This window comes from Natrix helvetica (genome assembly GCF_964273705.1).
Source record: "Natrix helvetica genome assembly, chromosome: 10".
Classification (NCBI taxonomy): Eukaryota; Metazoa; Chordata; class Lepidosauria; order Squamata; family Natricidae; genus Natrix; species Natrix helvetica.
Genome location: NC_138561.1, coordinates 4,417,899 through 4,442,868, shown reverse-complemented (window position 1 = coordinate 4,442,868; position 24,970 = coordinate 4,417,899). Strand labels below are relative to the sequence as shown.

The window sequence follows — 24,970 nt, the reverse complement described above, 5'->3', positions numbered from 1 at the left end:
TATTTATATATTTTATTATTTTATTTCTTTATAAATTATTTTATAAAGAAAGTGTTGCCTGGGCTTTCCCCTTAGCATCTTCTCGTGTACATAGTTCATTTTACATCATATTTCCATTTGCAATTTCAGCTTTGTTATTTCATTTCCAGATCCTCCATCTTAAATTTAATTTCTCTTAATACATAAACAGTATCATCATCGCCCCCAAAGTTAACCACATTTATCATTTCATTTCCATCTATTTTACTATAGATAAGCATATATCCTCAAAAGTAATTTTTATATAGTAAGCATTTCACTTAGTTAGTGATCCACAATTAATAATAGTAATATAGTTCCCTCACATCGTAATTAGCTACATACCATTAAGAATATTAACACATTCCACTTTTTCTATTAGTAAATCCTTTTCGTTCCCTTCCTCGTTTCCTAACCATTGTCTCTTGGTCTCTCAGAGATTTCACTTCTTTTATATTTTCTTTTTTCCACCTGTTCACCTAGCTCCTTTTTTTCCTTATTTTTGTAATTCCGGTATTTTTTCTTCCCACTTTTTCCCTCCATTTTAATTTTATTGTTCTGGTAACTTTCCCCAGGTTTTCTTCCCATCGTTCCCCACTATTTCCATCTTTGTTTAATTCTTTCCTTTTGGGGGACCCCTTGTCTACTTTTTGTGAGCCACCGTAAAACCCAGTGAAATCATCTAAGTATTTTTCTTTTTCAATCTCTCTTTCTTCTATGATATCTTCTTGTTCATCATTTGAAGTCTCTTCTACTACCTTTTCTACCGAATTGTTCTTATTCTGTACACTGAGGCATAGGACACATCGGACCATAAACTAACTCCCGGACTGGTCTTTTTTGGCCAATAAACAAGACTAAAATGTGGCTAACTACAGGTGGTCCTTGACTTACAACAGTTCCCAATAAGCCAAAGGGTCCCCCTGGGGTGGGGGAGAGGTGGTTAATTATGTTATGTTAACTTTTATGTTATTCCTTTTTCAGAAAGTGTTTTTCTTCTGAGGGGAGGCCGCCTGTCAGGCCTGCCGGCATATTCCTTTTAGGATCTTTGGCCTGCCACACTTTCTATTATTTTACTATGCTGTTTCATTAGTGGGGAATTGGGGGCGGGGAGAGAATAGTAAGAAGCAGAATGTGTTGTTGTCAAAATAAAACATTCCTTTCTAGACGCCCAAGGTCATCTTTTGTCTCCGCACCTCTGCACCTGACTGGAACTAGATGGGTGGAAATGCCAGCGTGGCAGACGAAGATTGGACCATGTGATGGACTTGGGTGGAAACCCAGGAAGCTTTCAGATTCGGGTTTTCACAGTTTGTACCAACATGTCTCTCTTATTAAATTGGAACTTTGATGAAAGCTATGCCTTGAACTCTGATTTAATTTTGGATGATAATTGGAACGCTGACATAGTGACTGTTCAAAGTTACTACCGCACTGAAAAAAGCCACTAGTGATCATTTTTCACAATTACAGCATCCCCGTGGTCATGTGATCAAAATTCACACGCTTGGCAACTGGTTCATAGTTATTGCAGTGTCTGGGGGTCACGTGATCGGCTTTTGCAACCTTTGGAGAAGCGAAGTCCATGAGAAGCCGGATTCACTTAGCAACTGTGTGATTAACTTAAGGACTGCGGTGATTCACTTTACAACGGTGGCATATAAGGAGGTAAAATGGGGCAAAATTCACTCAACAACTGTCTCACTTAGCAACAGAAATTTTGTGCTCGGTTGTGGTGGTGGTAACTTGAGGACAACCTGTAACAAAAGTGGGTTTGGACCGGTTCAGCCAAGTAGGTAGTAACTAGGCCGGACACACACACACACACACCCCAAACCGGTTCTATCGGCGGCACCGCCATCTTGATTTTCAATTCTGCGCATGCGCAGAGCAATCTTCATTGCAAAAATTTACTTCCCCCCCTTTTCGAATGTTGTGTGCTTGCGCAGGCCTTTTTGTGAACCGCTAATGCGCATGCACAAACTTTTTGTGCACCGAACTGGCAGTAATGCCGGCAGGAACCCACCCCTGACCTTTAACCCTAACTTGTAACCCTGGTTTAACATAACCCACTTGTTCACATATGGTGTGAATGGACGTGTTTTAAAAATTTAGCTCTATGGGATGAGAGTTGACTACCCAAAAGCTTCTGAGATGCATTCATGGAAGGAAATGCTCCACTGTCTGTCAACAACGGTTGTGGACAAGCCTTGAAGCTATATGTTTTTTTTTTCCTAAGTACAAATCAGGATGAATAACCGTGCATATTTTGCATTATCTCTATCTCCACACATCCCCCGTCTTCCGCCCTGTCCTTCTTAAACAAGGAATCCCAAGGAGGTTTGTAAATAGCAAAGCAGAAATATATAAAATAAGGACGGGCAACTATCCAACAGGTCAAGCTGTTCCCCCCAATCCTCCCTCCCTCCCTCCTGATTTTGTCCCTCTTCTTCTGAGAAGATAGAAAGAAAGAGACCAGAAGCCTTCAAACTCATCCTTGATTTAGCATTATTTGTGTAGAAAATACGGACCGTTTATTCCGGAAGATTATTTTAAGATTAGATATCCGTAATCACCACTGTGTTTATGTTCCTTCATTAAGCCCTGCTAAGGAAATAATATGATGGGCTAAAGAGAGAGAGAGAGAGAGAAAATGAGGTTTGTTTTTTTTAAAAAAAAAAAAAAAACAATTATCCTTTCAGAGATTTAAAACTTCTGAGATCGCAGGCGTTCTCAGCTCAGTAATTAAAATTTCCACTTCCCGTTTTTGGGGTCTGTTTGTTTTCTGTTCTTTTGGTTGAGAAATGAAGGTTTCTAGCAACTGAAATACAAAGCTTTCTTCCACCTTTCCAGCGTTTTGGGCTAACAAATAGAACGGACTGTAAGCTGAATGACAGAGAGAGAGAAATACTATCAGGAGAAAATGATGGAAAGTGAGAGTTATCTTCAAAGCAAAAGAGAAGCCTGGGCTTAAAACACAGCAGGTAGCAAAAATCCCCTTAAAAACAAATTAGCGCAAAGAGAAGATTGCAATATTTCTAGCAGGGTCCCCCCCCCCCCCCCAAGCTTCTAAACTTTGGAAAAGTTGAAAGTATGTCAATGCTTCCATGCCTGCATCTAACAAAGCAATGATGGTTAAAAATGTGTGAATTGCACTGGCAGTTTTGCCCTTTGCTCCTCCGTGTTTATTTGACCTTAAATGTGATTGTCCCATTTCTAAATTGACTCTATGGATGGGTTACCCTTCCCTCCTACTGACCTCCAAGTCTCTGCTCTTTCCTGCAAGATCTGTTGATCTCTGTCTCCATGGCAACCAGCTTCCGGAAGCAGAGGCCTCTGGGAGTCGTAGTTTGCTCCTTTGCCTCAGTTTAAAGTTACTCCAGCTGGGGAAACAAGAATATTAAGAAGCGAAAATAGGAACACAGAATGAAATTTCTGGAGGTTTTCTATGAGAATGGCCCAGCACTTCCTCTGCAATAGCGATCAATAAAACTCAGTTGTTTGTTTTTTAAATTTCATATTCCCTCTTTACCCTTTTTTTTATCATCAATTAAAGAAATAATTGTTATGGCAAATAAACTTCAATAATAAGTCAATATAGGTGGTCTTCAGCTTACAACTGTGGCAAGAAATTCTATTGCTAAGCAGCGTACTTGTTAAGTGAATCCCACCTGATTCTACAACCTTTTTTCTGCCACAGTCGTTAAGCAAAACACATGGTCGTTAAACAAATCTCCCCCCTCTGATTTTGCTTATCAGAAGCCCACTGGGTAGATCGCCAATGGTCATCACATTGCAGGTAGTTCTTGACTTACAACCATTCATTTAGTGACTGCTTGTGGTTGCAATGATGCTGAAGAAAAGGGACTTAAGATCGTTTTTCACACTTATGACCGTCGCAGCAACCCCATGGTCATGTGATCAAAATTTGGGTGCTTGGCAGCTGATTCGTATTTATGACGGTTGCAGTGTCCAGGGGTCATGTGATCACCTCTTGCAACCTCCTGACAAGCAAAGTCAATCGGGAGATTCACTTAACAACCGTGTTACTAACTTAACAACTTGTGTCAAGAAAGGTTGCAAAAAGGGGCAAAAGCTCACTTAACAACTGTCTTGCTTAGCAACAGGAGGGTTGGACTCAATTGGGTTCATAAGTCTAGGACGATCTGTATTGTCGGGCCATAGTACTGCTCCAAAATAAAACATTTTGTGAGGTTCTTGTAGCCACGAATAAAGGAAACACCAGCATGGACTCAAATGGATCTGTCAATGTACCTGTAATCCTCGACTTATGGCCACAACTGAGCCCAAAATTTCTGTTGCTAAGCAATACAGTTGTTAAGTAAGTTTGCCCTGGGAGCCCTGGTGGCATAGTGGTTAGAATGCGGTATTGCAGGCTAACTCTGCATTCCCACTGCCAGGAGTTCGATCCTGACCGGCTCAAGGTTGACTCAGCCTTCCATCCTTTCAAGGTCAATAAAACGAGGACCCAGATTGTTGGGGGCAATATGCTGACTTTGTAAACTGCTTAGAGAGGACTGCAAAGCTTTGTGAAGCAGTATGTCATTGCTATTGCCCTGTTTTAAGACCGTTCCTGCTACAGTTGTTAAATGAATCACTGCAGTTAAATTAGTAACACAGTTGTTAAGTGTCAACTGTCCAGCTGGCGAATCCAGAAAAAGCTACTCCTGGGACATTATTTTACCAAGAGTATAAACTTTACTGAATAAACCACATTGGCACAGAAGAAGCAAAACCAGCTCTGGGTTTCCCTGTGCAAAAGCAAGCATAGTCAATTCCCTACAGGTAGCCCAGAGTCCATTACATCCACCAATCACTTCTGCTCATTTTGTTTTGGGAACCAGCTGATCATCTGCTCTGGAAGTCCTGGGGGGGGGGAAGCAAGGCCTCATGGGAACGGACAATGTTTGGATGCCATTCCCCCCCCCTTGAATTCCAATCCCATCCACCCCAACCCCTCCCATTCTTTGTCAAGCTGTGAGCGAAACAGAATATAGGTAAAAGTTCGAGTCAGTCTTGACATGTTGACACCCCCCCCCTCCGAGAAGAAGAGTAGATCTGAAACAACAATAAACATACATACACATTATTACTTACAGCCCAACTGTTGCTGCATTATTGAGGGTGCACGATCCTATTGAGGCCGGCGTTGAGGGTACCGAGGGTGGGGAATCTGGCTTCCCCATTGACTTTGCTTGTCAGAAGATCACAAAATGTGATCATATGACCCAATGATGGTGCAACCATCCAAAATACATGCCAGTTGTGACTCTGACAGTCATCGGTGTGTGAAAAAACATTCATAAGCCACTTTTTCAGTGCCATTGTAACTTCGAACCATCACTAAACAAACGTTTGTAAGTTGAGGACTAAATGCACATAAATTCTCACTTTTGCTTCCCTTTGCATCTACTTTCTAAATCTGTCATCCAGGCTAAACGCCAGCGATGGGACTTCCCATTGTATCATAAACATAACTTGCAGCAATCATCATTTTTTAAAACATTTTAAAGTTCTGTTTCTTTTCTCACCCGTGATCCTTCAGAGGGAGAAATGTTCGAAACTTGAACGTTAGCCAAATAATTGCAACTGTCAGTCACTTGTGTCTCATCTAATTTTCTGGCACAGTAGAACCTCTGCTCGCAACCATCATTTGTTCCATAACTTTGATCGCCACCCGATTTGGTGGTGACCCAAACTTAACCAAAATTAATGCAGCAGCCACACTGGGTCCCTGTTGTTTGCAAGCAAACATCAGGAAATTTGGCGCTTACAAAAAAAACCCAATTTGGTCATGATCAGAAGCATTCGTGACCAGAGGTTCTACTGTATATCCTTCTTTCTTTCCTAACTCATCATAGATATCAATATTCCGCAAAAAGCAAAAGTATAATTTTCATCTATGATTATTTCTGTCCCTTAGATAGGGCTTGTGTTAAATCTTGCCCTTATTCTCTTCAAGGGCCTAAAAAGGAACATCTGGAAGATTCTCTCTCAAAGCAGTTTTTAAAAATTAGGAGGAGATCAAAAGGGGGGAAGAACCAAGAATTTTCTACACCTTGGAAAGCCAGATACCCCAAAATACAACCCAGCTTCTAAGCAGTGGCTTATTGCCTTGGATTGCTGTTACTAGATAGTATCTTCACAGGCATTAGAAGGTCTCCAAGTGGCAAAGGAATAGTCATCCCAAGAACCTTGAAAGGAGGGGAATCAGCTGGCTTGGAGATAATATATATAAGGGCAGCGCCAAGAAAAGTCAGTGCTCGTGAGCTCTTATGGTGAGGAAGAGAGTAGGCAGGCAGCCTGTTTGTCCTTACTCTGAAGTCCAGCAAGGTTTACTCGCAAGTAAGTGAAACATTACATTGCATCTCCTCAAAGGAATGCCTTTGGGTTGTGCTAATGTCTAGACCATCTTTTCATTTTCCTGTTTTAGGTTTGCTTTTAGTTTTGGTATTGGAATAACCTGTTCTTCTTCAGAGAAATTGACTAAAGAAGCTGATGGAATCCCCCCCTTTTTTTTGCTTTTGAGAATTGCACATTTCTTTCCTGGTGTTTGTTTGTGTGTGTGTGTGTGTGAATTCTTCAAGAGTTCCCTTTGCAGGATTATTCTCTGAATTTCTTCCGAATCCCAGAATGACTTGTTGAGGGAAGACATTGGAAGGATTCCTGAAAGAGAAACCACTTTTAAATCAACTTTTTAAAAACTTTGATGTGATTGTCCTTCGCTAAAGTTCAAAGAACAGGACAGCTAAATGTCTGTAATTTGAGTTAGAGCAATTCTCAAAATTAGACGCTTTGCTCCCCCATTCGCCATTTCAGCTTGTGACCTTCAAAATGTTGAGGAGATTAATTGTTTTAAACAGGTGTCTGAAAGGCAGATTTTTAATCATATTTCACCGATGATGTAATATGGGAATATCCTTGCTTGTTTTTGAACCAACAAAATGCATTTAAAGGCAAAAGAGTTTTCTTAGGGCTATAATCGCCTATCTTTGTTGAACCAGAAAATGTTTTGAAGATGAAACAATTGGTTGAAAATATTTTTATCTACCACTAGATAGAATAATTCATGCATTTCAAATTAAAATTGGGGAAGGGTTTTTTTCCCCAGGTTTAAGTAATTGTAGAACAAATGTCTGACTCTTCTTCTGGATTTTATAATATCTCAATGGCTGTGATTAGAGCAATATATTTCATTATATTTTTTGAGGGTGTTGTTTGTTGCTTTTAATGCCTCTCTGAATCACATATTGAGTCAGTAGTTAAACAAGTTGAATTAATACCAAATAATTAGTAAACTAACTGCCGGCTTGAAAATGTTTGTGGCATAGAAGGTATTTTAAGATGAGACATACTGAAATAGTCAGTTTGTCTTCGGTGCTATAATGCTATTTATTAATGTGACTTGCCCTAATGGAATACTAGAAGTCACAAATATCCTAGTAAAACTAGCCAATGAATAAAATTAGTCAATTATCATTCATTGTGTTGTGTGAACCAGGAACATTGGATTAATTGAACAGCCCATGCAATGTCTAAATCAGAGGTCTTCAAACTTGGCAACTTTAAAACTTGGGGACTTCAACTCCCCGAATTCTGGGAGTTGAAGTCCCCAAGTCTTAAAGTTGCCAAGTTTGGGGACCCCTGGTCTAAATGCAAGACAGGGGGTCATTGTGTAACCCACAGTCCAGTCAATCTGTAAACGTGTAAATACAATTGGCTGTGTCTCTAGGATGCCATAAAACACAAACTATCCTGTAATCTTAACCGTTCTGCCCTACGCCCCCATCAATGGGGTTAAGGTGATCGTTTGTGGTCCCCTGTGCTCTGAAAATACAGAAAATTGATTTTGGAACCTGTAGTTAATTTCTCTACCCCAAATGTGTTGCACTAAATCTAGTCACTTAAATACAGAAGAGAATCCCGTGTCCCCAACTCTCTTCACGATGGCTGTGTTTGAATGGCATTCTGAACTACAAGTCAGTTAACTCTTGCTGTAGTGACTGACATATAAATGTCAACAGTGAAGATTGCTTATGGTTCAGTGTGTCCCCAGCATGCAGGAAACTGTTGAGCTGAATAAGCCAAGGTTCTCTTAACCATGGATGGATGTGTTTTTGAAAGACAGCTGATGAATGGCTTTTGAAGGAAGAGGGGGGGGGAACTGTAGTTCTTGGAAGTGTGAATGAACTGAAGGTCACCCTTAGTGAGGAAAGTTCTCGGTTGCACAACTATTCAAGAGGAAGGACCTCCAACTTCTACCATGCCCACAGCAGAGTCCTCTGCTCAAAGGAGTCAAGAAAAGTTAAGATGGCAGCCATTCAAAGCCCACTCATTTTAAGCAAGTCATTTGCACTCAGCACCTTAAAAAGAGGGAGGGGCTTAAGTCACATGACTATGGCCACCATCTCAATTTTTTTAACCTCCCCCCCCCCCAATCTCTGGCTCGCTACCTGCAGTTCAAGGTGGATGCACTTTGGGCTTAGAGCGATCCATTTATTGGGAAGCAAATTCAGCCTGTGGGAAGATAACTATGAAGGTAAGGCAGCTCGAAGATGCAACAAGATATAAGGGTGAGTATAGAGATCACTGGAGGAGTCTTTGGCCTCTTGGTTCATTCTTAATTCCGTCCCTTTTCAGTTGCAAATACTTCATCTGCATTTTTAAAAAATAAATAAATAAAATTAGAGCTCAAATAAATATATTTTTAAATATTTTCTGAACATATCCACCCACATGGGTAAAATTGCAAATAAAAAAATGAATTTCTTTGATTATGAATTGTGGGGTTGCTTTGATGCAGCTTTACATCCAGTCGGGATTATGTGTGTGGCATCACCCCAAGATTATGGGGCACCCTTAAAGGATTCAGATGGCAGAAATGGGGAGTCTTTGCCTGAACCTAGAAGCTCAACTGGGTCGGCTTGATTAGATAGAAGAGCATCAAGAGAAGACTTAGGGAAGCTGGGGAAAAAAAGAGTGCTAGAAGATTCTGATGGAAAAGTTTTCTATACTGTTACCAAAGCTTCACCGAAGAACCCGGGAATTCATTTCAATTTGAAGGAGCCTTGACCTTGACATCTCCCCCTCTTTCTCCTTTCAGGATATGATGATGAAGTTCTGGCTTATATTTTCAATTCTCTTCTTCCCTGCGATTGAGAGCTCGGAATGTAAGTTTTTTGGTTTCCTGCTTGGAAAAAGCTGGCTAGAGGGGCAGGGTGGGTGAATCTCCAGCTGCCTCTGGAGTCTACCACCTTGAGTGTTTCTCCTTTAAGCTACTCCTGAGAAGAAGCAAGACCAGGAGTATTAGCTCTGTCCTTACTGTGGAGTTAGGTTAGCAGGAATTTGCAATTAACAGGATCTTTGCAGCCTGAGAAACTAGGGAGGGTCTAATGAGCGGCTTGCCCCACACACCGCCCAGCTGTGGGCCATGCCGTTTCTTATCTGACCATTCTTTTAGCATCGTCTCTTGGCTCCGTCTCCAAGGTTTTTCTTACCCAGAGATACATAACCTGGTTCTCCAGAAGGACACGTGAAAAAAAACAATCGCTCAGTTGTACATCTAACTCGTTATCTTTGTTAACGTCGTTGTTCATCGGAGATTAAATGCATGCAATTCACGCGGTCCTCCACTTAAGACCACAACCGACTCCAAGGTCTCTGTTGCTAGGTGAGATATTTGCTAAGTGAGGTTTGCCCCATTTTACCACCTTCCTTGCCAGAGTTGCTAAGCGAATCAACTTCAGTTGTTAAGTTAGTCCCCTGGTTGTTAAGTGAATCCGGCTTCACCATTGCTGGTCAGAAGGTGGCAAAGGGTGGTCCCATGACCCCGGGTCATAAATATGAATCAGCTGCCCAAGCGTTTGAATTTTGATCACGTGACCATGGGGATGTTGCAATGGTCGTAAGTGTGGGAAACGGTCATAAGTCCCTTTCTTCATTGTAACTTTGAACTGTCGCTAAATGAATTGTTGTAACTTGAGGACTTCCTGTAGTAGGAGATTTCACAGATCCTGTTAGCTCGGAATTAGGTGTCTGTTTTCTGTTACAAACCTAACTTTGCCAAGGGCAACGTGACTTTAGCAACTAGGTGTCATAGGCCATCATCCAGGGATCTCTCTGGGATCCCTCTAGATTCAATTCCAGGATTCTCCAGCCAGTTCAGGCACTGCCAAGGAACGTCTATGGAGATTCTCCATCCTCCAGATCATGGTTGTTTTGTCCCCCAAACTGGCCTCTTGCTTGGTGTCGAAGCCAATAAATCACCGGATACAAGGTGTGTGATACAGGATTATACTTTTATTTTGGTACCAAGGTATAAGGACCCCGGTTTGAAAAGCTAAGCAAGGGCCCAGATTAGGATCTTAGAGCAGTTTTTATAATCAAGAGATAGTGGCATTCAACCCTTTGCCCTTCCCCTAATAATGCATGCATAACAGATAATATTGTTTGGTTATTTGGACTTCAGCCCCCCTAAACCCTTACACTCGTTATGTTAAATAGCTAAATGTAGTGTCACCTGTTTTTCACCCCAGGTCACGGGTATCTTGTAAAGTGTGCCAGCTATGTGGGTTTGGGGGTTTTCTTATAAGTGAGCTATTCTTGTTCCTAATATCCTGGCTGGTGGTTTTAAGGTGCCAACTTCTGTCTTGCTGTTAATGTGCAGCCCCCCCCCCCCTTCCTATTGCAGAGCAGAATAAAAGAACAGTTTTATCTGAGGCAGCTCCCCCGCGACCCCCCCTCCTTCCGCAGACAAAAGTAAAAGCAGTTTAAAACTTTTGTCTGAGGCAGCAACACCCCCTCCCCCTTCAGTGAGAGAGACAGGAAAGGAACAAAGCTCTTAATTGTCAAGGCAAAGAAATGAAGACAAGAGAAAATGTTTTATCAGAATTCATATTCCTCACTCTCATGTCCATTCCATCCATCCACCTGGGTCTTATCACCACATATGACTCTTCCTCTGATCCCCAGGGCCTCATCTGGACAAAGTTTCCATCATCTGATCCTTCAGTTGTCCCAAAGATGCTTTCCCCCCCCCCAAGAGGCAACTGCACTTTCTGTTCTTTCTTTGAAGTCGTTTCGCTTCTCATCCAAGAAGCTTCTTCAGCTCTGACTGAAGAATTCCACTCCCCACCATCCAGTCCAGGGGTAGGTTACTCCTGGCACATTTGCACAAAAATAGATCTGCGCATGCGCAAAATGTTTAAAAGGGGGGTTTAAATTTGTGCAATTACAATTGTTCTGCTCTTGCGCAGAACCGAAAATCAAGATGGCGGCCCCGTAGGAGAACCAGTTCGGGGGCGTGGTAGGCCTGGGTCGCTGCTGGTTCCAGCGACTCAGGCAGCCAAGTTACTACCAGTTCATCCAAACTGGTCCAAGCTGGTAGGAACCCACCTCTGATCCAATCAGAGCTGAAGAAGCTTCTTGGATGAGAAGTGAAACAACCTCAAAGAAAAAGAAAAAAAGAAAGTCTTGAACAAAAAGCACCTTTGGGATTGCAAAGGAATGGGAGACCTACTAAAAATTTGGAGAGTCCCTCTTGTAAGCTGTCCTGAGCCTTGGTGGAAGAGAAGATGATCTAGAAGCAAAATAACTAATTAAATCATCAGTGTTGTTTATAATAGCGAACCTTTGGACACCAGGGGTGCGTTCCATGGGGACAGGTTTTCCATGGACTGGAGAGGGCATGGTTTTGTGTGGTGCCTGAATCCCGCGGATGGGGCTTTGCTTGTTTGCACGGCTGGTTTCTGGCATGTGGTGGCCCACTGCTGGTCCATGGACTGGAGGTTGGGGCCAGTGGTGAAATTCAAACATTTTTACTATTGGTTCTGTAGGCGTGGCTTGGTGGGTATGGCAAGAGAAGGATACTGCAAAATCCCCATTCCTTCCCTACTTCTGGGGGAAGGATACTGCAAAATCTCCATTAACTCCCTACCTCTGGGGGAAGGATACTGCAAAATCTCCATTCCCTCCCTACCTCTGGGGGAAGGATACTGCAAAATCTCCATTCCCTCCCTACCTCTGGGGGAAGGATACTGCAAAATCTCCATTCCCTCCCTACTTCTGGGGGAAGGATACTGCAAAATCTCCATTCCCTCCCTACCTCTGGGGGAAGGATACTGCAAAATCTCCATTCCCTCCCTACCTCTGGGGGAAGGATACTGCAAAATCTCCATTCCCTCCCTACTTCTGGGGGAAGGATACTGTAAAATCTCCATTCCCTCCCTACCTCTGGGGGAAGGATACTGCAAAATCTCCATTCCCTCCCTACCTCTGGGGGAAGGATACTGCAAAATCTCCATTCCCTCCCTACTTCTGGGGGAAGGATACTGCAAAATCCTCATTCCCTCCCTACCTCTGGGGGAAGGATACTGCAAAATCTCCATTCCCTCCCTACCTCGGGGGGAAGGATACTGCAAAATCTCCATTCCCTCCCTACCTCTGGGGGAAGGATACTGCAAAATCTCCATTCCCTCCCTACCTCTGGGGGAAGGATACTGCAAAATCTCCATTCCCTCCCTACCTCTGGGGGAAGGATACTGCAAAATCTCCATTCCCTCCCTACCTCTGGGGGAAGGATACTGCAAAATCTCCATTCCCTCCCTACCTCGGGGGGGAAGGATACTGCAAAATCTCCATTCCCTCCCTACTTCTGGGGGAAGGATACTGCAAAATCCTCATTCCCTCCCTACCTCTGGGGGAAGGATACTGCAAAATCTTCATTCCCTCCCTACCTCTGGGGGAAGGATACTGCAAAATCTCCATTCCCTCCCTACCTCTGGGGGAAGGATACTGCAAAATCTCCATTCCCTCCCTACCTCTGGGGGAAGGATACTGCAAAATCTCCATTCCCTCCCTACCTCTGGGGGAAGGATACTGCAAAATCTCCATTCCCTCCCTACCTCTGGGGGAAAGATACTGCAAAATCTCCATTCCCTCCCTACCTCTGGGGGAAGGATACTGCAAAATCTCCATTCCCTCCCTACCTCGGGGGGAAGGATACTGCAAAATCTCCATTCCCTCCCTACTTCTGGGGGAAGGATACTGCAAAATCCTCATTCCCTCCCTACCTCTGGGGGAAGGATACTGCAAAATCTTCATTCCCTCCCTACCTCTGGGGGAAGGATACTGCAAAATCTTCATTCCCTACCTACCTCTGGGGGAAGGATACTGCAAAATCTTCATTCCCTACCTACCTCTGGGGGAAGGATACTGCAAAATCTTCATTCCTTCCCTACTTCTGGGGGAAGGATACTGCAAAATCTTCATTCCTTCCCTACTTCTGGGGGAAGGATACTGCAAAATCTTCATTCCCTCCCTACTTCTGGGGGAAGGATACTGCAAAATCTTCATTCCCTCCCTACCTCTGGGGGAAGGATACTGCAAAATCTCCATTCCCTCCCTACCTCTGGGGGAAGGATACTGCAAAATCTCCATTCCCTCCCTACCTCTGGGGAAAGGATACTGCAAAATCTTCATCCCCCCCTACCTCTGGGGGAAGGATACTGCAAAATCTTCATTCCCTCCCTACTTCTGGGGGAAGGATACTGCAAAATCTTCATTCCCTCCCTACTTCTAGGGGAAGGATACTGCAAAATCTCCATTCCCTCCCTACCTCTGGGGGAAGGATACTGCAAAATCTCCATTCCCTCCCTACCTCTGGGGGAAGGATACTGCAAAATCTCCATTCCCTCCCTACTTCTGGGGGAAGGATACTGCAAAATCTCCATTCCCTCCCTACCTCTGGGGGAAGGATACTGCAAAATCTCCATTCCCTCCCTACCTCTGGGGGAAGGATACTGCAAAATCTCCATTCCCTCCCTACTTCTGGGGGAAGGATACTGCAAAATCCTCATTCCCTCCCTACCTCTGGGGGAAGGATACTGCAAAATCTCCATTCCCTCCCTACCTCTGGGGGAAGGATACTGCAAAATCTCCATTCCCTCCCTACTTCTGGGGGAAGGATACTGCAAAATCTCCATTCCCTCCCTACCTCTGGGGGAAGGATACTGCAAAATCTCCATTCCCTCCCTACCTCTGGGGGAAGGATACTGCAAAATCTCCATTCCCTCCCTACTTCTGGGGGAAGGATACTGCAAAATCCTCATTCCCTCCCTACCTCTGGGGGAAGGATACTGCAAAATCTCCATTCCCTCCCTACCTCTGGGGGAAGGATACTGCAAAATCTCCATTCCCTCCCTACCTCTGGGGGAAGGATACTGCAAAATCTCCATTCCCTCCCTACCTCTGGGGGAAGGATACTGCAAAATCTCCATTCCCTCCCTACCTCTGGGGGAAGGATACTGCAAAATCTCCATTCCCTCCCTACCTCTGGGGGAAGGATACTGCAAAATCTCCATTCCCTCCCTACTTCTGGGGGAAGGATACTGCAAAATCTTCATTCCCTCCCTACCTCTGGGGGAAGGATACTGCAAAATCTTAATTCCCTCCCTACCTCTGGGGGAAGGATACTGCAAAATCTCCATTCCCTCCCTACCTCTGGGGGAAGGATACTGCAAAATCTCCATTCCCTCCCTACCTCTGGGGGAAGGATACTGCAAAATCTCCATTCCCTCCCTACTTCTGGGGGAAGGATACTGCAAAATCCTCATTCCCTCCCTACCTCTGGGGGAAGGATACTGCAAAATCTCCATTCCCTCCCTACCTCTGGGGGAAGGATACTGCAAAATCTCCATTCCCTCCCTACTTCTGGGGGAAGGATACTGCAAAATCTTCATTCCCTCCCTACTTCTGGGGGAAGGATACTGCAAAATCCTCATTCCCTCCCTACCTCTGGGGGAAGGATACTGCAAAATCTCCATTCCCTCCCTACCTCTGGGGGAAGGATACTGCAAAATCTCCATTCCCTCCCTACTTCTGGGGGAAGGATACTGCAAAATCCTCATTCCCTCCCTACCTCTGGGGGAAGGATACTGCAAAATCTCCATTCCCTCCCTACCTCTGGGGGAAGGATACTGCAAAATCTCCATTCCCTCCCTACTTCTGGGGGAAGGATACTGCAAAATCTTCATTCCCTCCCTACTTCTGGGGGAAGGATACTGCAAAATCCTCATTCCCTCCCTACCTCTGGGGGAAGGATACTGCAAAATCTCCAATCCCACCCCACTCCTGGGGCCAGCCAAAGGTGGCATTTGCCGGTTCTCCAAACTACTCAAAATTTCCGCTACCTCTTCTCCAGAACCTGTCAGAACCTGCTGAATTTCACCCCTGGTTGCGTCCCCCTCAAATCCATCTACCTGGTGGCAAGTTTGCAATGGAGATAGTGTGAGGCTTGCAGACATGGGCTGCATAAGACGAAGGACCACTAGATGGCAACAAAGCAACACAGAAAACAGTAACTCTGCTGCCATCTAGTGTTTGGAGCTATGCAGCTGTATCTGGTGCCTCCAAATGCGCAGGGATTACGCATACCTAGCACAAAGTTAGGGTGCACATGATGGGGAGCAGAGGTGGGTATTCAGCAGGTTCTAACCAGTTCTAGAGAACCGGTAGTGGAAATTTTGAGTAGTTTGGAGAACCGGTAAATACCACCTCTGGCTGGCCCCGTCCCCATCTATTTTCTGAGTCCCAGCTGATCGGGAGGGAATGGGGATTTTGCAGTGTCCTTCCCCTGCCATGCCCACCAAGCCATGCCCACCGAACCGGTAGTAAAAAATTTAAATCCCACCACTGACGGGGAGGTTATTTTTATAAGACTTCCAAGAATTGCTCTACCTCCCCTAAAGTGAGACGGAGCCAGCAATAAGTAACAGGTGTAGAGAAACTGAGATGGTTGGGGCGGAAGGGTGGAAGTAGGGTTTTCTCTGTGGGTAACCAACCATCTGATGAATCCTTTCTGTTCTAGATCGCCTGACGGAGCTCCGTAAAGCCAGCGGAGAGGAAGCGGTGAGACTTCGCAGGACTTTGGGACCCTGCCTTCCAAACCCCTGTTTTCACCAGGGAGTATGTAGGGTGGTAGACAACAGTGCCAACTGCACTTGTAAGACCGGCTTTACGGGACAATTCTGTAAAGGTAAGACACATCTGCCCCAGGGGTGGGTTCCAACTGCTGCTACTACTGGTTTGCTCAGGGATGCGCTTCATGCGCCCGCATGCTTGATGCACACTTCGCACACAGCAGGGGTGGGTTCCTCCCAGTTCTGACCTCTTCTATAGAAGAGGTTCCACAAATCTACAGTGCCGTTTAGAACCGGTTCCAGCTCCATCCCTCCACCCCATCCGCCCATCATCAAGATGAAGAGCGAGAGGAGGAATTCTGGGAGTTGAAGTCCACAAATCTTAAAGCTGTCAGGTTTGAACACCCCTGGGGTTTTTTTCTAAAGGGTTAGGGGTGCAAGTGTCTTGTAACTAGACAGCTTTAAGACTTGCACACTTCAATGCCAGAGTTCCTGAGTCAACATGACTGGAAGAGGAATTCTGGGAGTTGAAGTCCACAAGTCTTAAAGCTGTCAAGTTTGAACACCCCTGGGGGTTTTTTTCTAAAGGGTTAGAGGTGCAAGGGTCTTGCAACTTGACAGCTTTAAGACTTGCGTGCTTCAAATGCCAGAGTTTCTGAGCCAACATTTTTGTTGCTAAGCAAGAGCGTTGTTAAGTGAGTTTCACCACATTTTACAAGTTAGCCACTCCCACCCAGTCACATGGCTGGCAAGCCACTCCCACCCAGTCACTTGGCTGGCAAGCCACTCCCACCCAGTCACATGGCTGGCAAGCCACTCCCACCCAGTCACATGGCTGGCAAGCTACTCCCACCTGGTCACATGGCTGGCAAGCCACTCCCACCCGGTCACATGGCTGGCAAGCCACTCCCACCCGGTCACATGGCTGGCAAGCCACTCCCACCCGGTCACATGGCTGGCAAGCCACTCCCACCCGGTCACATGGCTGGGAAGCCACTCCCACCCGGTCACATGGCTGGCAAGCTACTCCCACCTGGTCACATGGCTGGCAAGCCACTCTCACAAAACATGCCACACTTACAGAAGAGGCTCTTTAAAAATTTGAAACCCACCACTGGCGCACAGGCGCAGTACTAAAAAAACCTTCTGTACATGTGCAGAAGCAAAAGACAAGATGATGGCGCCTATGGCAGCGCTGGAAGAACCTGTTCGGGGGCGTGGCAGGCCAAGTTACTACCTATTCAGCCCAACTAGTCCATACTGGTAGGAACCCACCTCTGATCTGCTCCGGGGGTGCAAAGTCCTACAGATTTCCAAGTTCGGAAGGAATTTTCTTAACTTAGAAGCTTTTGGAGTTCTTCTATGTTTCCCAAGAAATACTTAATTGATCTGGAGGGGGCCAGATCAATGAAAAGGCCTGGAGACCAAAACATATGAAGAACGGTTGCTGGAATTGGGTTTGGCTAGTCTAAAGAAAGGAAGAATTAGGGGTGACATGATAGCAGTCTTCCAGTATTTGAGAGGCTGCCACAAAGAAGAGGGGGTCAAAGTATTCTCCAAAGCATCCGAGGGCAGGACAAGAAACAATGGGTGGAAACTAATCAAGGAGAGAAGCAACCTAGAAGTAAGGCGAAACATCTATTCCTAGCTTCACAGAAGGAGTAAACCATAGTTTATCCAGCAGGCTATAAGCCTGGTAAGGCCACACCTGGAATACTGCAACCAATTTTACTCCAAAAAAGATGTTGAGATTTTGTAAAAGGCGCAGAGAAAAGCAACTAAGATGATCAAAGGCCTGGAGACTAAAACACATGAAGAACGGTTGCAGGATTTGGGTTTGGCTAGTCTAGCGAAAAGAAGGTCTAACGGGGACATGATAGCAGTCTTCCAGTATTTGAGGGGCTGCCACAAAGAAGAAGGGGGTCAAATTATTCTCCAAAGCACCCGAGGGAAGGACAAGAAACGATGGTTGGTAACTACTCAAAGAGAGAAGCGAGAACTAAAGAGAAACTGCCTAACAGGGAGGACAATTAACCAGTGGAACAGCTGGCCTCCAGAAATCATGGACGTTCCATCACTGGAGGTTTTTAAGAAGAGACTAAACAGCAATTTGTCCAGAATGGTATGGGGGGAGGGGTCTCCTGCTTGTTCAGAGGGTTGGTCTAGATGACCTCCAACTCCCCTTGCAATCCTGTTCTTCTGTTAAGATATGGAGGTGAAACTCCTGTGCAAGGAGGAGTACATGAAGATGCTGGTGAGGAAGGAAGTGTTTGAGACCCTGAGAGTCCCCTTGAGATCGGTCCACCTGATGAATAGTTCCTGCCCTGTTTCTGAGCAAGATGAGGATGGAGAAAGCTTCTTCGGAGCCAAGTTGACAGGCGAAAACCACACGGCCTGCGGGTCAGAGATCAAGGTAAGGGGAGGATACAGGTACAGTAGGGAGTCCTCGACGTACGTCCACAATTGAGCCCAAAATTGCCCTTGCTAAGCGAGACAATGGGTGAGAGGGTTTTGCCCCATTGTACGACCTTTCTTGCCACGGTGGTAAAGTGAAGTTAAGTTAATAACGCAGTTATTTTTTTCCCCGAGAAATGTTATTGGTTTTTATACATATATGGGGAAAGGTAAGGGGATATACAAAAAATTTTGGCAGCTCCCACACTAGTGATAGAAATCCATCCCCAAACTCACAATTTTTACAATCTTAAAAAACAAAAGATAAAAGATAAGCAGAAAACAAGGTCTCGTTCTATATTGTCAACCATGTGTTCATTCATTTTCCTTTGTCACTTTCTAGAATATCACCAATTACTGTTATTTCAAATACTTTTATTTTTGTGACCTGAGCCTTTTCGATATTGCTCCTTCCTCCCTGTCCCCAGAGGAAGCCTCAGCCCCTCCCCCTCCCTCGTGTCTTGCACCTTGCTGTCTTTTCCAGTACCTTCGCTGTGTTTGTCCTCTAGGAGGGAGAGATGCTTTCTAATGAAGGCTTCCGCCTCCTGCACTGTATTAATTCTAATCCTGTTTCCCTCCCAGAAGACCAACATTCCCTCGGGCAATATCCATCTAAACCAAATTCCTTTATTGTATAATCTTATCTTTTTTTGGAATCTGCTTAAGGATGGTAATTTCTTCATCTTTATATTTCAATGGTCTCTCCCTTTGGGTCCCAAGCACCTCATCCCTTGTGCTCCTCCTGAGGAATTTAATATGCACCTCCCTTGGAACATTATGACTTCTAGCATATGCTGAATTTATCCTATAAACTAGATCCATATCCCACCACAGCTGTTTTTTTATCTCTCTTAAATAATAATGCAGTTATTAAGTAAATGTGGATTTCCCGTTGACTTTGCTCATCAAAAGGTTGCAAAAAGTGATCGCGTGACCCTGGGATACTGCCACCATCATAAATACATGCCAGTTGCCAACCTTCTGTATTTTGATCATGTGTCCATGGGGATGTTGCAATTATCATGAGTTGCTTTATTCAGTGCCGTTGTAACTTTGAACAGTCACTAAATGAATGGTTGTAGGTCAAGACCTATAGGTCTTGACTTACAACCACAACTTCTGTAATTAAATGAGTTGTTAGGTGACCAGGTTCAATGTTATGTCCTTTTTTTTGTCATTAAGCAAATCTGTCTTCTCCAATTGACTTTGTTTGTTGGAAGCCAGCTGGGAAGGTAATAAACAGTGATCATGTGACCTTTTGTTGTGGCCTGTCGGCCAGCAGCTGAATCAGAGGAAGAGGAGGAGGCGTGGGAGTCAGGGTCAGCATCAAGGCAGCCTGAGAGCTCCGAGGGGGGAGAGGGTATGGAGCTGTTAGAAATAAAGACAGAGGGGGAGCCTGGGCTATCCATCAGCCCTCAGATGGAGAGTCAACAGCTCCCAGGTCTTATGGTGGCTGATGAGGAAGAAGAGGAACAGCTGAGTTGTTGCTTGATGCACAGATGCACAGAAGGCAGAGGAGAGGAGAGCAGTGGAAATCTATGGGCCGGTCCTTGGGACAGAACAGCCACCGCTGCTAGCGAAGTCCCTCCCTAGCTCTGGGGATAAAGGCAGGGGGTGGAGATGAATAGATGTGGCAGAGGAGAAGAGAGCAGTGGAAATCTATGGGCCAGTCCTTAGGACAGAAGAGCCACCGCTGCTAGCGAAGCCCTACCCTAGCTCTAGGGATAAAAGGCAGGGGGCGGAGATGAATAGATGTGGCAGACAACCATTCATCTCCCAGCCGGACAGACTTGTTAGCCTGTGGTGAGAGAGAAACTTTTTGCCGGGGCTCCTAATAAATCATTGAAGCAACAAATCATTGCTTCAACCACAGAGGGTTGTCGTGTTTGGGGAGCTGGGTCAGAATACCCTTGAATGCTGCAATCGTTGTATATAACTGCTCCCAAATTGTGATCACATGATCGTGGGAAGGTTACAAGGATCCTAAGTGCAAGGACTAATCATCTGAGCTCATCCAGTTTAGAAATGGCCACTTCTGGTGTTGGATTACTAAAGTCTTCACCCACAATTCTGATCTTGACCCTTAATCTAGTAGTTTCTGGTCCCTTTTGCAGGTCAACGGTTCTCACGTGTCTTACGCCAACGTGATCGAGTCGGACCGGGAGGATAACGGTGTGATCACCAGGAGCAATGTGGTTCTCATACATTTCTCCTGCATCTATGCCTACAAGAGTGTCATCAGCTTGCAATACTCACTCAAGGCTACGGACACGTACGTTGTGGCTTGGGTTACTCTAAGCATTCCCTTTAACTACCTCTCTGTTGTCTTGGGTTAGGAGGGTTTTAGGCCATTCTATAGGCTGGCAAGCTGCATTTCAACAGACGAAGCAGCGAGCTTTGGCACCCAAAGTACTTTATTTGGAGATAGCCATGGTCAAAAGAGATTCTGGGCTTGGCCATGGCCAACAGCCTGATGACAGATGCCATGTTAGATCAAATCTCCAACAGGTTCAGCTAGGAAGGACCCCTTCCTAAAACTCCAAGACACTGAACAAGGTGGCTTGGCATAAAACAATTGCCCACTGGTTTATTAGCATTTCAAAAGCAATAGATTCCATATCTCCAAGGGCTAGAAGCAGGGGTGGGCTTCTACAAGTTCACCCAGGGTGGGGAGAACCCGTAGCTAATGTCATGCCACCCACCCCAACCTCACCCCAACCTCACCCCACCCAACCTCACCCCATCTCTCCTACTGTGCCCCGCCCCTTCTCAGGAATCTCCACATGGCCCGTTTTGGAGGTGAGGTAAGTGCAGGGCCCGCGTGGAGGCTCAAGGAGGGGGGAAAATGGGCCTCCTGGAAGTTCTGGAAGTTCTGAAGGCCTTCGGAGCTCGGAGGAGGCAATTTTCGCCCTCCCAGAGGCTCAAGGAAAGTCTCCGGGGCCTGGGGAAGGTACCGTCGACTTCACGTGGATAATTTAGGAGAACAGCTTAGCGCAAGAGGTCTCCATATTTGGCAACTTTAAGACTTGTGGACTTCAACTCCCAGAATTCCTCAACAGCATGGCTTAGAAACTCATTCCCTCTTCACATAGACCAGGGATCAGCAACTGGCGGCTCTGGGGCCACATGCGGCTCTTTCATCCTTCTGCTGTGGCTCCCTGTCGCTCAAAATATGCATCACAATCACCAATGTGCGACATCCGCTGGCCCATGATTTACTGAGCTTTTCAACCCCTGGTAGTCCAACCATGGATAAATCCAAGAAAAGGAAAGTTCCAGAAGAAAACAGAATGTTTAATTCAACTATGTATGCTAGTTTTATAGCCGCTCAGGAAATAGTCAGGCACGGGAAGCGTTTTATAGCTCCCGGTGTTTTCTTTTCTGTCGGAAACGGGTCCAAATGGCTCTTTGAGTGTTTAAGGTTGCCGACCCCTGACATAGACAGACAGACAGACAGATTGATTGATGGGAGACATCTCTATTTCCTAGGTTTGTGCAATTTTCAGTCAAAGAAGGGGACTTCACCGTAACCATGGGCCTCTACGAGAGTGCCAGCTTCAAGAAGCCCTACAGCACGCAGCCGCTGTCGCTTCTCATGTCGGACACCCTCTACGTCCTCCTGCAGATAGAAGGGCAAGACCAGGTGAAGTACTTCCTCCTAAGTGTGGAGGACTGCTGGGGCACTCCAACCAATGACCCCGATGACAGCACAAAGCATTACCTCATCATGAAGGGGTAAGCGGTGAGGCTGGGTTTCTCTCTAGGATACTGGTTGAAGAGCCAGAGCGATTGGAAATGGGGACAATCATTTGGGGTCATTTTGAAACCAAAGATCTCTTTGGATGGATGGATGGATAGATAGATGGCTATACAGGTAGTCCTTGAGTTGCCACCAGTCATTTGGGGACCATTCAAAGTTACAATGGCACGAAAAAAGTGACTTATGACCAGTTTTCACTCTTAAGATTGTTGCAGCATCTCTGTGGTCCATCGCATGATTAGAATTTGGATGCCTGGCAAGTATTTATTTATTTAAGAAATTTGATTGATGCCCATCCCATTTCCAACGGATCTGGGGTCAAATGAAAAATCAAAATTAGATTCAGTATAGTCGTATTCCACTCCGTATCAAGGATGCAGCCCTAGAGGTGGCCAACAGTGTAAAGCATCTGGGGGATACAGATAACTAACCATCTGGATTGGTCTCGCCACATGTCATCTTTAGTGAAGTGTGCAAACCAGCACCTGCATTTCCTGCATTGGGTGAGAAGAGCACATCTTTCTCCTTCTGTCATGGCCACTTTTTACAGAGGCACGATTGAGAACGTTTTAATGAAATGCATCACTGTTTGGTTTGATGGCAGCAGCGCCTCAGATAGAAAGTCCCTACAGAGAGCGGTGAGGACAACCAAGAAGATTATAGGAAGCTCGCTTCCCATTACTCAAGATAAGGCTTATACATGCTATGTGCTTAGAGCTCAAGGCATTGTTAGAGACCCCACACACCCACTTTATGGTCTATTTCTGTTGCTCCCCTCTGGGAGGAGATTTTGAAGTATTTCTAGCAGGACTACCAGAATCTGTAGCAGATTTGTTCCCTAGGCCATCCGTCCATCTGGTAAACTCGCAAGATTCGGTTTTCTCACCATGTACATGTATATATCTGAACTAGACTGGGTTGTTTCTCTGTGTCATATATGGGTATATGCATAATTTTGTATTCATTTATTTATTCATTTATTTTTATTCATTTATTTATCCGTTTATTTATCCATTCATTTATTCATTGATTTATCCATTCATTCATTCATTCATTCATTTATCCATTCATTCATTTATTCATTGATTTATCCATTGATATATCCATTTATTGATTCATTGATTTATCAATTTATTTATTGATTTATCCATTTATTTGTTCATTTAATTTTTATTCATTTTTATTCATGTATTTATCCATTCATTTACCCATTCATTTATCCATTCATTTATCCATTTATTGATTCATTGATTTATCCATTTATTTATTGATTCATTGATTTATCCATTTATTTATCATTTATTTATTCATGTAATGTTTGATTCATTGATTTAAACATTGATTTATTGATTCATTGATTCATCCATTTATTTATTGATTCATTGATTCATCCATTTATTTATTGATTCATTGATTTATCCATTTATTTATTGATTTATTGATTCATCCATTTATTTATTCATTTATTTATCAATTCATTTATCCATTTATTTATTCATGTCATGTTTATGTAGTGTATATTGGAGGTGGTGACCCTTTGAGAGCTGCATGCAGTGAAATTTCATTCTAAATGTATGCCGATTAGTTTACATTCAAAGGGTCAATAAAGTGATTCTAAGTCTAAGTTAACCTTGGAGTTATTCCATGCTTTGACTGCTGATGGGAAGGGCAGCTTAAGGAAGCCTTGGTCTCTTCCAGGTGTCCACGCGACAAGACCCTGGAGTTCATCAATGTCATCGGAACCAGCACAGTGGCAAAATTTAGCTTTCAGATGTTCCAGTTCAAGAACCTGTCCGAGGTCTTCCTGCACTGCCAAGTCCGTCTCTGCATTCCAGCTAACCAGGAGCCCTGTGCCAAGGTGAACCTGCCTCTCTTGCGCATGGCTATGCGACACTGGGCACTTCTTTGTATCTTCTTGGGGGTTGAATGGCTTATTTATGTGCATTCCCTGATTTCGGAGAAAGGGTTGGAATCCCTGGGAAGAAGGCAGAGCTTTCAGGAATCCTTGAATCAAAACCATCATGAAGCCAGGAATTATGGTCATCCATCATGCCGATCATTAATAGCAATAACAATAGCACTTAGACTTATATGCCACTTTGCAGGCCTCTCTAAGTGGTTTACAGAGTCAGCCTCTTCCCACCCAACAATCTGGGTCCTCATTTTACCTCATTTTTACCCACCTCGGAAGGATGGAAGGCTGAGTCAACCTGAGCCAGTCAGGATTGAACTCCTGGCAGTGGGCAGAGTTTGTCTGCAATACTGCATTCTAAAAGGAAGGAAGGAGGGAGAAGGGAAGGAAGGAAGGAAGGAAGGAAGGAAGGAAGGAAGGAAGGAAGGAAGGAAGGAAGGAAGGAAATAAGGAAAATAGCAATAGGACTTAGACTTATATATCGCTTTACAGTGAATTGCAGCCGTCTCTAAGCGGTTTACAGAGTCACCCTCTTGCTCCCAACAATCTGGGTCCTCGTTTTACCCAGCTCGGAAGGATGGAAGGCTGAGTCAACCTTGAGCGGGTCAGGATCGAATTGCTGGCTGTGGGCAGAGTTAGCCTGCAATACTGCATTATAACAGGAAGGAAAGAAGGAAGGAAGGAAGGAAGGAAGGAAGGAAGGAAGGAAGGAAGGAAGGAAGGAAGGAAGGAAGGAAGATATCAATAGCACCTAGACTTATATAATGCTTCACAGTGAAAGGCTGAACCAACCTTGAGCCTTGTGAGATTTGAACTGCCGAACTATAGCTAGCAGTCAGCTGAAGTAGGCTGCAGTACTGCCCTCTAACCACTGCCCCACCTCCGCTC

At 44.7% G+C, this 24,970-nt stretch overlaps 2 protein-coding genes across 8 annotated transcripts in view; one reads left to right on the top strand and one right to left on the bottom strand.

Annotated features, from left to right (window-relative positions):
* The window catches only part of DRC7 (dynein regulatory complex subunit 7), a 50,740-nt gene extending 42,425 nt beyond the window's left edge, over positions 1-8,315 (bottom strand). The window contains exons 1-2 of one of the 5 annotated variants that reach the window (XM_081963020.1): positions 8,241-8,315; positions 3,278-3,401 (exon numbers count right to left, since the gene is read on the bottom strand). The gene's annotated coding sequence lies outside the window, so the exon portion shown is untranslated. The remainder of the gene's footprint in view (positions 1-3,277; positions 3,402-8,240) is intronic. The other 4 variants (XM_081963021.1, XM_081963019.1, XM_081963018.1 and 1 more) reach the window with 4 other exon arrangements.
* Positions 6,310-24,970, top strand: part of LOC309397207 (uromodulin-like) — a 23,059-nt gene continuing 4,398 nt past the window's right edge. The window contains exons 1-7 of one of the 3 annotated variants that reach the window (XM_081963047.1): positions 6,310-6,384; positions 9,143-9,209; positions 15,905-16,072; positions 18,164-18,369; positions 20,525-20,682; positions 21,900-22,145; positions 23,869-24,028. In XM_081963047.1, the coding sequence (XP_081819173.1) occupies positions 9,146-9,209; positions 15,905-16,072; positions 18,164-18,369; positions 20,525-20,682; positions 21,900-22,145; positions 23,869-24,028 (1,002 nt within the window). In that variant the 5' untranslated portion in view covers positions 6,310-6,384; positions 9,143-9,145. Of the gene's footprint in view, positions 6,385-8,452; positions 8,613-9,142; positions 9,210-15,904; positions 16,073-18,163; positions 18,370-20,524; positions 20,683-21,899; positions 22,146-23,868; positions 24,029-24,970 lie in introns of those variants that run through there. The other 2 variants (XM_081963046.1, XM_081963045.1) reach the window with 2 other exon arrangements.